Source organism: Chelonia mydas, chromosome 24, assembly GCF_015237465.2.
Source record: "Chelonia mydas isolate rCheMyd1 chromosome 24, rCheMyd1.pri.v2, whole genome shotgun sequence".
NCBI lineage: Eukaryota > Metazoa > Chordata > Testudines > Cheloniidae > Chelonia > Chelonia mydas.
The window spans coordinates 15151121-15163660 of record NC_051264.2 but is presented as its reverse complement, the minus strand read 5'-3'; the positions used below and the strand labels follow the sequence as shown (position 1 = coordinate 15163660).

The following is a 12540-nucleotide window of genomic DNA, read 5'->3' as shown; positions in this document are numbered from 1 at the left end:
CAAATCCAGGTTTTCTCACCCTCCGCCCTCCCACAAACAAACTCACTCTCTTGCTGGTAATAGCCCATCCAAAGTGACCACTGTCTTCACAATGCGTATGATAATCAAGGTGGGCCATTTCCTGCAGAAATCCAGGTTCTCTCACCCCCTCACTCCCCTCCAAAAACCACACACACAAACTCACTCTCCTGCTGGTAATAGCCTATCCAAAGTGACCACTCTCCTTACAACCTGCATGAAAATCAAAGTGGGCCATTTCCAGCACAAATCCAGGTTTTCTCACTCCCCCACCCCCATACACACACAAACTCACTCTCCTGCTGGTAATAGCTCATCCGAAGTGACCACTCCCCCTACAATGTGCATGATAATCAAGGTGGGCCATTTCCAGCACAAATCCAGGTTTTCTCACCCCCCCCCCCCACACACAAACTCACTCTCCTGCTGGCAATAGCTCATCCAAACTGACCACTCTCCCCACACTGTGCATGACAATCAAGGTGGGCCATTTCCAGCATAAATCCAAGTTTAACCAGAACGTTTGGGGCGGGGGAGGAAAAAACAAGGGGAAAACTAGCTGTCACCTTCAGCCCCCAACTAAAACCCCTCCAACGCATTATTAAGGATCTACAACCTATCCTGAAGGATGACCCAACACTCTCACAAATCTTGGGAGACAGGCCAGTCCTTGCCTACAGACAACCCCCCAACCTGAAGCGAATACTCACCAACAACCACATACCACACAACAGAACCACTAACCCAGGAACCTATCCTTGCAACAAAGCCCGTTGCCAACTGTGCCCACATATCTATTCAGGGGACACCATCACAGGGCCTAACAACATCAGCCACACCATCAGAGGCTCGTTCACCTGCACATCCACCAATGTGATCTATGCCATCATGTGCCAGCAATGCCCCTCTGCCATGTACATTGGTCAAACTGGACAGTCTCTACGTAAAAGAATAAATGGACAGAAATCAGATGTCAAGAATTATAACATTCATAAACCAGTCGGAGAACACTTCAATCTCTCTGGTCACGCAATCAGAGACATGAAGGTCGCTATCTTACAACAAAAAAACTTCAAATCCAGAGTCCAGCGAGAAACTGCTGAATTGGAATTCATTTGCAAATTGGATACTATTAATTTAGGCTTAAATAGAGACTGGGAGTGGCTAAGTCATTATGCAAGGTAGCCTATTTCCCCTTGTTTTTTCCTCCCCCGCCCCAGACGTTCTGGTTAAACTTGGATTTATGCTGGAAATGGCCCACCTTGATTGTCATGCACAGTGTGGGGAGAGTGGTCAGTTTGGATGAGCTATTGCCAGCAGGAGAGTGAGTTTGTGTGGGGGGGGGGGGGGAGGGGTGAGAAAACCTGGATTTGTGCTGGAAATGGCTCACCTTGATTATCATGCACATTGTAGGGGGAGCGGTCACTTCGGATGAGCTATTACCAGCAGGAGAGTGAGTTTGTGTGTGTATGGGGATGGGGGAGTGAGAAAACCTGGATTTGTGCTGGAAATGGCCCACTTTGATTTTCATGCAGGTTGTAAGGAGAGTGGTCACTTTGGATAGGCTATTACCAGCAGGAGAGTGAGTTTGTGTGTGTGGTTTTTGGAGGGGAGTGAGGGGGTGAGAGAACCTGGATTTCTGCAGGAAATGGCCCACCTTGATTATCATACGCATTGTGAAGACAGTGGTCACTTTGGATGGGCTATTACCAGCAAGAGAGTGAGTTTGTTTGTGGGAGGGCGGAGGGTGAGAAAACCTGGATTTGTGCTGGAAATGGCCCAACTTGATGATCACTTTAGATAAGCTATTACCAGCAGGAGAGTGGGGTGGGAGGAGGTATTGTTTCATGGTGTCTGTGTATATAATGTCTTCTGCGATTTCCACAGTATGCATCCGATGAAGTGAGCTGTAGCTCACGAAAGCTCATGCTCAAATAAATTGGTTAGTCTCTGAGGTGCCACAAGTCCTCCTTTTCTTTTTGCGAATACAGACTAACACGGCTGTTACTCTGAAACTACTCATGCTGGGGCAGGCCAGCTTGGCGCTGTCTCTGCTTCCTCGGCTCGGTCCTGAGGCTTAGCGGCATTTTGCTCCCAGGCCCGAACGCACTGCGCTGCGCGAGACTCGGGCCCCGATTCCACCCACCACCTCACTCATGTTTCCCCTCCCCTTCCCATGTGCCCCGTAGGGCAGTGCTTTTATCCCCCCTTACAGAGAGGGAAACTGAAGCACAGAGGGGGAAACTGAGGCACAGTGAGGCTAAGTAACTTCCTCAAGGTGGCACAGGGAGGCCAGCAGAGCAGGGCCTTGACTGTGACAGCTTGGCTAATGCTCTAACCACTGCCCCACCCTTCCTCTCCACAGGCCCAGGAGTGCCACCTGCTGGCTGGGGCGGCGTTGCTTGGTTTTGGCCAGTTGCATGCAGGGAGCTGCCCCTTCAGGCTGGGGAATGGTGCCGACTTGCCAGGGCATCCCTGGGTGGGGATCAAACCATGGCCCTCCAAGCAGGCGCCTGCCTCCCCAGCCGGGTGCTAAGGGCCTGCTGACTTAGCCAAGCCAATCACAGGCTCCGAGGCCCAGTAGGGGGAGCCAGCGCTCCACCCCAGCGCGTGCAGGTTGCACACCAGGCCATGCGACGAGATGCCGGGCCGAAAACTTCCCTGTGGCTGGGTGTGTGTGTGTGTGTGTGGGGGGGGGTGTTCTTGGCTCCTGACTCCCCTGAACTCTCGGGGGACTCCATGGTGGGGATCACCAGTATCTAGGAGGCTGCAGGCCAATTGGTGTGGGCTAGTGGGTAGGGGACAGTGGATGGAAGGTAGGGCTGAGAGTCAGGACTCCTGGGTTCTCACCTGGCTCTGGGAAGGGAATGAGGTCTAGTGGTTAAAGCAGGGGGGCTGGGAGCCAGCACTCCTGGGTTCTCACCTGGCTCTTGGAGGGGAGTGGGGTCTAATGGGTTAGACCGGGGGGGTTGGGAGCCAGGACTCCTGGGTTCTATTCCTAGCTCGGTGAGGGAGTGGGGTCTAGTGATTAGAGCAGTGGGTCTGGGACTCAGGACTCCTGGGATCTATCCCCCAGTCTGCTATGGACCCGCAGTGCCACCTCCCCTTTCTGTGCCTTTGTTTACCCTCCCAGCCTTTGTCTGCCCCAGGTAATTACACTATGAATTCTCCAGGGTGTGGAGCTCTCCCACGGGGCTCAGCACAACGGGGTCTTGGGGCATTGTTGCAATAGAAATCATAGTTTCTGCACAGCTGATGTTTTGTTGTGAAACCATCTGGGCTACACACATTCAGCACATGTGCCTCGCCCCCCACACAGAGAGGACCTGGAAAGTGAAGTTACCTAACAGTACAGCACTAGCTCTCACCTTCCCACAATGAGGTATTACAACCTTATCTCTGCCCCCACAAACTTAACTTTCCCCTTCAACCTTAACTCTGTCCCCTCAACCTTATTTCTGTCCCTCAACTTTAACTACTTTGCCTCAACAGTAACACTGCTCCCTTAACCTTAACACCACTCCTTAAACTTTAACGCTGCCCCCACAATCTTCCCTTTGCACACCCTTAACTCTGCCCCCCATAGCATGGGGTGGTAGTGGGGGTGTGTACCCAGTGGGGTCCATAGCAGGGGAGAGGGTAGTGGGGGGACATACCAAGTGGGGTCCATGGCAGAGGGCGGCAGTGAGGAATGTACCAAATGGGATCCTGTGACAAAGTGAGGTTTTTCACCTTATGTTGCATGTGAGTCTTACTGTCCTATACTAATAGTGTGTGTGCCTCAGTTTCCCTGTGTGCTGCACCAATGCCTAGGTGGTGGGAATTGGTGCATGACTTTTGCTGAGGCCCTCAGGGAAGGTGAGGCTGCCCAGTTGCCTGCACTAAGGTATGGCCAATGCCCTTCATAACCTGAGACCCAGGAGGGGGAGGCGACCAGGTGACACTTTGCCTGGGAAGAAGGACAAAGACCGGAGGAGGAGAACGGGCATGTTGGAGGCCAGGCAGCAGGGGCCAGGGCAGTCTGCTATGGGAGACTGGAAGAGGGGGAGTCCAGGGCATCTGGCCTGGGTTCCTCCAAGATGGACTTGGTTGAAAGTCACTGATTTCTGTGCTAACAGGCTCTGTTCTAGTCTATGTACCTGTCAACTAATAACCCTTCTGTGTTACATGCCGGCTGAGAGTCACAGCTGGCTGTGGAGTTGGGGCGCAGGGCCCTTTGGCTTCCGTTGGCTTCCCCAGGGGTCCTGCCCAGGCAGACTCGCTGTAGGAAGCGCACGCTGAGAACAGGCATGCTGACTGCTCCGACAGCGTGCTCAGAGAGAGGATCGGCCCGTCCTTCTTGGGGACCAGCACCACGGGAAAGGCTCAAGGGCTGGAGAACGGCTGAATCTCCCCTAAAGCCAGCAAGTCCTTGACCCCTCTCTCCAGGGCCTAGGCAGGTTTCCCAGTGACCCTGAATGGGGAACACCTGATGGGAGGGTCGGCTCCCGTCTCCACCCGGTTGGACAGCCAGGTTAGTGAGCCCAGGCCGGCTGGAAACCAGCTGCTTATACAAACTAGTACCTCTTTGATCTCAGCCTGCCGGGCAGGGATTAGCTGTGCAGAGAGGGGGATTGACTCCAGCGGAGGGCCGGCTCCTGTCTCAGGGAATAGATCTGCCAAGGGATCGTCTCCCTGCTCCTCCCACTGGCCACACACAACCAGCATCAGCCTCTCCCTTCCACAGTACAGCTCCGTCAGGTTGACATGGTGCACCCGGTGACGGTGTGCCCGGTTGGACGGTTTCACCACATAGTTCACCTCGTTTAACTGCCTGATGACCTTGAATGGGCCATCCCAGGCAGGTTGCAGCTTGTTCTTCCTTCCGGTAATGAGAAGCAACACCTGGTTCCCGGTAGCATAGGAGCGGGCCTGCGCTGAGTGATTGTACCAGACCTTCTGCTTCCCTGGGGCCCTGGCTAGGTTTCCTCTGGCCAAACCCATGAGCTCAGTCAGCTATTCCTGGAAAGCCAGTACATACTCCACCACTGATTCTCCATCGGGAGAGGCCTTCCCCTCCCATTCGTCCCTCACCAAGTCATGGGGTCCCCTCACTCTCCTCCCATACAGCAGCTAGAACCCTGTGGATTCCTGGGGCACTTCCCTGTATGCAAACTGCAGGTGGGGTAAATACTTGTCCCAGTCCTGTGAGTGCTGGTTCATAAAGGTTTTTAGCATCATCTTTAGAGTCCCATTGAACCTCTCCTCCAGCCCGTTGGACTGAGGGTGATACGCCGAGGTCCAGGTCTGCTGGACGCCACACTGGAGCGGGGTTGACATGAAGTTGGACCTCTGGTCTGTAAGGACCTCTTTAGGGAACCCCACTCTGCTGAAAATGGTCAGCAGCGCATCTGCCACGGTGTCTGCCTCGATAGAGGACAGAGCCACCGCCTCGGGGTAGCACGTAGCGAAATCCACCCCCACCAGGATGTATTTCTTCCCTGCCCTGGTCGCCTTGCTGAAGGGCCCCACGATGTTCATGGCCACCTTCTGACAAGGCTCCTCTATGATGGGCGAGAGCCTGAAGACTGCTTTACCCTTATCCCGGACCTTCCCCACCCTCTGGCAGGGGTCGCAGGACCTGCCGTGCTGCTGGACGGCGTCCCAGACTCCAGCCCAGGGAAATTTCTGCAGCAGCCTCTGCCTGGGGCTCCGGATCCCCTGGTGTCTCGAGAGCGGGACGTCGCGGGCCAGCTACAGCAGCCTGCGGCGGTACTTCTGGGGGACCACCAGCTGCCTCCGGATCCCCCACGGTTCCGCTTCCCCTGGGGGAGCCCGTTCCCGGTACAGGAACCCCTTCTCCCACAGGACTCGTTCCCGGCAGCCTTCCCCCCGGGGTTTCGCTGCACCGGGGACAGCAAGTTCCCTCAGCTTCTCTAAGGAGGGATCCTTCTGCAGCTCGGTCTGGAACTCAGCAGCTGGAGAGGAGAGTGACACCAGTTCCCTCTCGCTGCCCGTGGTCACAGCCCTGCAGACCGGATCCAAGGGGCCGGAGCCCAGGAGAGCACAGGCAGACATATATGCTGGGGCCAGGAGCGAGAGCTAGTTGGCCACCCCGCCCATCTGGCTAAACAGCTCTATGGCCTTGGAAGGGGCTAGACACTGGAGCCTTTCCGCAGGGTCAGCCTGGTTCCAACTGAAGCCTTCCCAAAGGCCGCGAGACAGGCGTCTATCTCTCCCTGCTCCTTAACCTGGGGCAGCAATTTAGTGTCGAGGTTTCCTGCAGAATTGGCACCCAACGCACCCCTGGATGGGTCCCTCTGCCTCGGAGCTCAGCCATCCCCAGTTCCTGCGGCCTCTATCTCTCCTGCTGTTCTGCTTCATGCCTCCCCTGTCTCTCATGGTCCTCCGACCCCTTCGATGTCAGCTCCAATTCCATCCGTCTCAGATCCACCGACGGGGAACCTGGTGGAGACCCCCTGCTGGTCGGGGGCATGGATCTTCGGAACACCCAGCTGTTCCCAGCCTCTCTCACGGCCCCAGCTGGGTCAGGAACCAATGTGGGCCCTGGGGTTGCCTGGCTGTTCCCAGCCTCTCTCACGGCCCCATCTGGGTCAGGACCTGGCTCCTTAGAGTGATCCTCCTCTTCCAACTGAGCAATTAGCTGCGCCTTGTTGAGCTTTCCAATGCACAGCCCTCTCTCTGCACAGCTCTACAAGGTCCTTATTGAGGAGATGCTCATAGGCCCTCTCCACGCTGTTCCCAAGTGGTCACGGACTCACAGGCCTGTGCTCTCTCAGCTCCCTATGATCCATGGGAGGAACCCTTCAGTGCGACAGCCCTTCTAGGGGGTCCACTCTCTCTCGGGGTTAAGCTGTAGGCTCCTCCACCTCCTGGAACCGCACCTCTGGGAGCCTTCAGCATGCCCGTCTCTCGCTAATCCCTCTTCCTTTTACTGCTCCCCAGTCACTTACTGCAGGATGCTCCGTCCACGGGGTGCAGTTCATCCTGCCACCAGTTGTTACGGAGTCACAGGCCCAATGCTCTGGAACTGCTCCATACGAAGCCAGTCAGGACGCTGGTTACTCAAGGGGATGGAGAATTTTGCCCTGGTGTATATTCATGATACCTGTGTTTTTAGCCAGACCTGGGAGGACCATGTTTCCCAGGTTAAACAAATACTGGACTGGCTCCAGGATGCAGGACTGACTATAAAAGCTGGGAAGTGCAAGGTGGGGATGGCAGAGGTGTCATACCTGGGCCACAAAGTGGGGAGCGGCTGCCTAAAGCCAGAGCCAGCCAAGGTGGGGGTGATCAGAGACTGGCCCGCTCTCCAGTCTAAGAAACAGGTCCAGACCTTTATTGGGATGGCGGGGCACTATCGGAGGTAGTGCCCCACTTTCACTCCATAGCCGCCCCCATCACTGAGCTATGCAAGAAGGGAAAGCCAGGCAAGGTGGTCTGGACCAAGCAGTGCCAGAGGGCTCTCTGTGCTCTGAAGGAGGCTCTGGTCAGGGGCCCAGTGCTGGTAAATCCAGACTTTGGCAAGCCCTTCATGGTGTTCACCGACGCCTCAGACACGGCTGGGCGCGGTGCTGATGCAGGTTAATGAAAAGGGGGAGAGACACCCCATCGTGTACTTGAGCAAGAAGCTGTTTCCCCGGGAGCAGAACTACGCGGCCTTAGAGAAGCAACCCCCGGCCATAGGGTGGGCCCTTAAAAAGCTGCAGCTGTATCTATGTGGGCAGCGTTTCACTGTGTGCCCTGACCACTCTCCCCTGACGTGGCTACACCAGATGAGAGGGGCTAATGCCAAGCTCCTGAGGTGGAGTCTCCAGCTTCAGGGTTACGACCTGGAGGTGGCCCACGTTAAGGAGAGTGCCAGTGTTATAGCAGATGCTTTGTCCCGGAGAGGGGGGCCGGAACTTCCCCAGGCCACTGGCTAAAGTGACCCCGCCCAGTTCGGTCTCAGAGGGGGGAGAGATGTGACGAAGTGGGGTTTTATTCACCTTGTTATGTTGCATGTAAGTCTTTCTGTCCTATACTAATAGTGTGTGTGCCTCGGTTTCCCTGTGTGCTGAACCAATGCCTCGGTGGCGGGAATTGGGTGTGTGACTTTTGCTGAGGCCCTCAGGGCAGAGGGCACGTACCAAGTGGGGTCCATAGCGGGGGGGGGGGCAATGGGGAATGTACCATATGGGGTCAATAGCAGGGGGGAATAGTGGGGCATGTACCAAGTGAGTGCCATAGAGGGGGAGGGTAGTGAGGGGATATACTAGGTGGAGTCCATGGCAAAGGGGGGCAATGGGGAATGTACCATATGGGGTCAATAGCAGGGGGGAATAGTGGGGCATGTACCAAGTGAGCGCCATAGAGGGGGAGGGTAGTGAGGGGACATACTAAGTGGAGTCCATGGCAGAGGGGGGCAATGGGGAATGTACCATATGGGGTCAATAGCAGGGGGGAATAGTGGGGCATGTACAAAGTGAGCGCCATAGAGGGGGAGGGTAGTGAGGGGACATACTAAGTGGGGTCCATGGCAGAGGGGGGCAATGGGGAATGTACCATAGGGGGTCAATAGCAGGGGGGAATAGTGGGGCATGTATCAAGTGAGCGCCATAGAGGGGGAGGGTAGTGAGGGGACATACTAAGTGGGGTCCATGGCAGAGGGAAGCAGTGGGGGCCATAGTGGAGGGGGGCAATCGGGGACATACCATATGGGATCAATAATGGGGGGGCAGTGGGGCATCTTCTGTGCCAAGCCGAGGAGGCTGCTTGGAGGCCGGAGTTGCTGGGCCGAGGCTCATGGGAAGGATTCTAGTGGGGAGGGGGGCACACAGAGGCCAGAAGTTTAGCATCTGGTACATCACAGCCCCAAGCGGCCCAAACCCAGCTGGGGGGTGAGGGAGGGTCCAACGCACATGATGGATATGGGCACGTGACATTCTCCGCCTGGCCCAACCGAGAGCCCAGCCTGTTGGAAACGAAAGGCCAAGACCCCGTGGCACAGGGCCTGGAGTGTAGCCCTGCGTGGCATTGCACCCCAAAAGCCCTCCCACTGGGGGGTCAAACAGGGGCCAGGCCCCCGTTTTAAGCAACGTCTCGAAGGTGGCCCTCTGACTGTGGGGCTGGGACCAGATTGGAGCCGACGCCCCCTAGAGGGAAAGGCCCCAGGTCCCATTCCCAACCCCGCTGGGCCAGCCAGCCCCCATCCCTAGGGCTGGATCAGAGCCAGCGCCCCCTAGAGGGAAAGGCCCCAGGTCCCATTCCCCACTCCCCGAGCCAGCCAGCCCGCCCACCGCCCGCCCTAGGGCTGGATCAGAGTTGGCACCCCCTAGAGAGCAAAGGTCCCATGTCCCATTCCCTCCCGACCCCCCAAGCCAGCCAGTCCCCGCCTTGGGCCAGGGGCTATAAACGCTGCCCTATTCGAGCGGGCCTTGCAGAGCAGCCAGGGCAGCAGAGGCGATTTCCAGATGATTTATTGAGTTTCCATCGCTTCTGAACCCGGCTCCAGGCTGGCGTCAGTAATTAGCCCCTTCGCCCCACCTGGCCCCCCGGGGCCATCAGTTCTCCTCCATGGTCTCCTGGATCCAGGCTAGGTATTTGCAGATATTGGTGTAGACCCCAGGCCTGTTGGACTGGGCGCAAGGGTGATCTCCCCAGGAAACTAGGCCTTGCAGCTTCCCGTTACAGACCAGGGGGCCCCCAGAGTCGCCCTGCAGAGATGTCACAGAAAAGTCATCGGTCAGCCACGGCACGTGGGGCCACGGAGACGCAGCCCGGCCACGCGGAGCCACGGAGACGCAGCCCGGCCACGCGGAGCCACGGAGACGCAGCCAAAGCTTGCCATGCGGCGCCATGGAAAGGCAGCCACGCCCCATGGGGCCACAGAGCAGCCGCCACCCCACGCAGAGCCACAGAGACACAGTCATGCCACGCAGAGCCACGGAGATGCAGCCACGCCATCCTTCGGAGACAGCCCCACCATGCCACACAGAGCCACAGCACACCATGGAGCCACTGCCATGCCAGTGTCTCCAACCCTCATTCCCCATCTGGCCCCAGGAGAAGCCTCCCTCACCTGGCAGGAGTCTTTGCCTCCCTCCAGCACCCCAGCACAGAGCATGTTCTCAGTCACTTTCTCGGGGTACGCGACCTCGCAGATGGTGTTGGAAACAATGTTGATGTCCACGCACTGGGGGACATCAGGGTACGTCTCTGGAAGGGAAGGGGTGACGTTTTCTACGAGGGCTGGCCAAGGCCATAGGGGAGGGAGGGTAGCATGCCCCTCAGTCCCTACCCACGGCCCCCAGCTATCCCAGCCCTGCCACCCCCCAGCTCTGCTGGTGCCCCTCAGTCCCCACCCACGGCCCCCTGCTATCCCATCCCTGCCACCCCCCCAGCTCTGCTGGTGCCCCTCACTTCTGACCCGCAGCCCCTGCTAGCCCTCCTTGGGCTGCCCCCCACAGCTCTACCGGTGCCCCTCACTCATCCCCCGCTAGCCCAGCCCTGGGCTCCACCCACCCCAGCTCTGCCAGTGCCCCTCACACCCGACCCACAGCCCCTGCTATCCCACAGCAGGACTGGGGTCCGCTACCGGCGGGGCTGGTGATGGTGCCCCATCCCATCACGGTGCAGAGGGTCCCTGCTGTGGGGCAGCTGTCGGTCAGCGCCAGGGGCTGCACGTAGTCGGTGTAGACGGCCGGGGGTGACAGGCGGAGCAGCATGACGTCATTCTCGTAGTCCCGGCTGCCGGCGGTGAGGGCGTGGAACCCGGGGTGGGGGATGATGGCCTGGGCGGCTGAGAACTGCTCGTGTCCCGAGCTCGTTCCACAGCTGTGCTCCCCCAGGCGCACCTGGATGTGACTGAGGACAGAGAACAGAGAGTTCCGGGCTGCTGGCCGAGCCTAGCCCCCGCAATCCCCAGGCCCCAGAGTCCTCCCCAGCCCTCCAACACCCAACCCCCGCAGCCCCCCAGAGTCCTTCCCAGCCCCCCAACACCCAACCCCCGCAGTCCCCCAGGCCCCAGAGTTCTCCCCATCCCCCCAACACCCATCCCCTGCAGCCTCCCAGGCCCCAGAGTACTCCCCAGCCCCTGCAGCCCCCCAGCCCCAGCAACCCCCAGCCCCCCAACAGCCAGCCCCCACAGCCCCCAGAGTTGTCCCTAGCCCCCCAACCCCTGCAACCCCTGAAATCCCCAAGCCCCCCAGCCCCTCAACACCCAGCCCCAACAGCCCCCAAAGCCCCCACAACACCCAGGCCCCGCAACCCCCAGTCCCCCCAGCCTCCCAAAAACCAACCCCCACAGCCCCCCCAGGCCCCGCAGCCCCCAGAGTCCTCCCCAGCCCTCGCAACCCCCAGGCCCCATAGTCCTCCCCAGCCCCTACAACAACCAGCTCCCCCAGCCTCCCCAGGCCCCGCAACCCCCACGCCCTGCGGCTCCCCCAGCCCCTGCAGCCCCCTCAACAGGCCCCACAGCTCCCCGGAAGCGGCCAACAGGTCCAGCTCCTAGGCGGAGGAGCCACGGGGCTCCACGCGCTATTCCCGCCCTGAGCACCAGCTCCACACTGCCATTGGCTGCGGTTCCTGGCCAGTGGGAGCTGGGGGGCGGTGCCTGCAGGCAAGAGCAGTGCACAGAGCAGCCTGCCGTGTCTCCGCCTGTGAGCCGGACCTGCTGGCCGCTTCCGGGGCGCAGCGCAGAGCCAGGACAGGCAGGGACTAGCCTGCCTTAGCCCCGCAGCACTGCTGACTGGGAGCCACTCAAGGTAAGCCTGCACCCCAACCCCCTGCCCCAGCCCTGAGTCCCCACAAACCCGGACCTCCCTCCTGCACCCCAAACCCCTCATCCCCAGCCTCACCCCAGAGCCTGCACCCCAAGATGGAGCCCTCAACCCCCTGCACCCCAACCCCCTGCCTCAGCCCAGAGTCCCCTCCCCCACCCTGAACCCCTCTGCCCCACCCCCAGCCTGGAGCCCCCTCCTGCATCCCAAACTTTTCACCCCTGGCCCCATCCCAGAGCCTGAACCACCAGAGGGAGCCCTCACCCCCGCCCACACCGCAATCTTCTGCCCCATCCAGTGAAAGTGAGTAAGGGTGGCGGAGAGCAAGCCACCGAGGGAGGGGGGATGTAGTGAGCGGGGGGCAGGGCCTCAGGGAAGGGGCGGGGCTAGGATGTTTGGTTTTTTCTATTAGAAAGTTGGCAGCCTTCCCAGGCCCCCAGCCCCTCCCAACGCTCTGCAACCCCCAGGCCTCAGAGTCCACCCCAGCCTCTAAACCCCGAGGCCCCCAGGCCCAACAGCCCCAGCCAGGCCCCGCAGCCCCTCCAGCCTCCCCTCAGACCCTACAGCCCCCCCCCAGCTCTGCTAATCCCGCAGCCCCCTCCAGCTCTGACTCAGCCCCCCCCCCACTGACCCCACTGATCCCCCTGCACCACAACTCCCGCTCCAGCTCCCTCTCAGCCCTCCTTCCTCACCCAGATCTTAGTCATCCCTGCAGGTCTCACAGAGTGAAATGCACTCTTGGCTGTTGGGACAGCGACTGCCA

At 59.1% G+C, this 12540-nt stretch overlaps 1 protein-coding gene across 1 annotated transcript in view; it reads right to left on the bottom strand.

Annotated features, from left to right (window-relative positions):
* The window catches only part of LOC102929573, a 29343-nt gene that overhangs the window by 7368 nt on the left and 9435 nt on the right, over positions 1-12540 (bottom strand). Inside the window, exons 3-7 of the mRNA XM_043535595.1 lie at positions 10595-10863; positions 10079-10215; positions 9564-9713; positions 5192-5751; positions 4710-4879 (exon numbers count right to left, since the gene is read on the bottom strand). Of these exons, the coding sequence (XP_043391530.1) occupies positions 4710-4879; positions 5192-5751; positions 9564-9713; positions 10079-10215; positions 10595-10863 (1286 nt within the window). The remainder of the gene's footprint in view (positions 1-4709; positions 4880-5191; positions 5752-9563; positions 9714-10078; positions 10216-10594; positions 10864-12540) is intronic.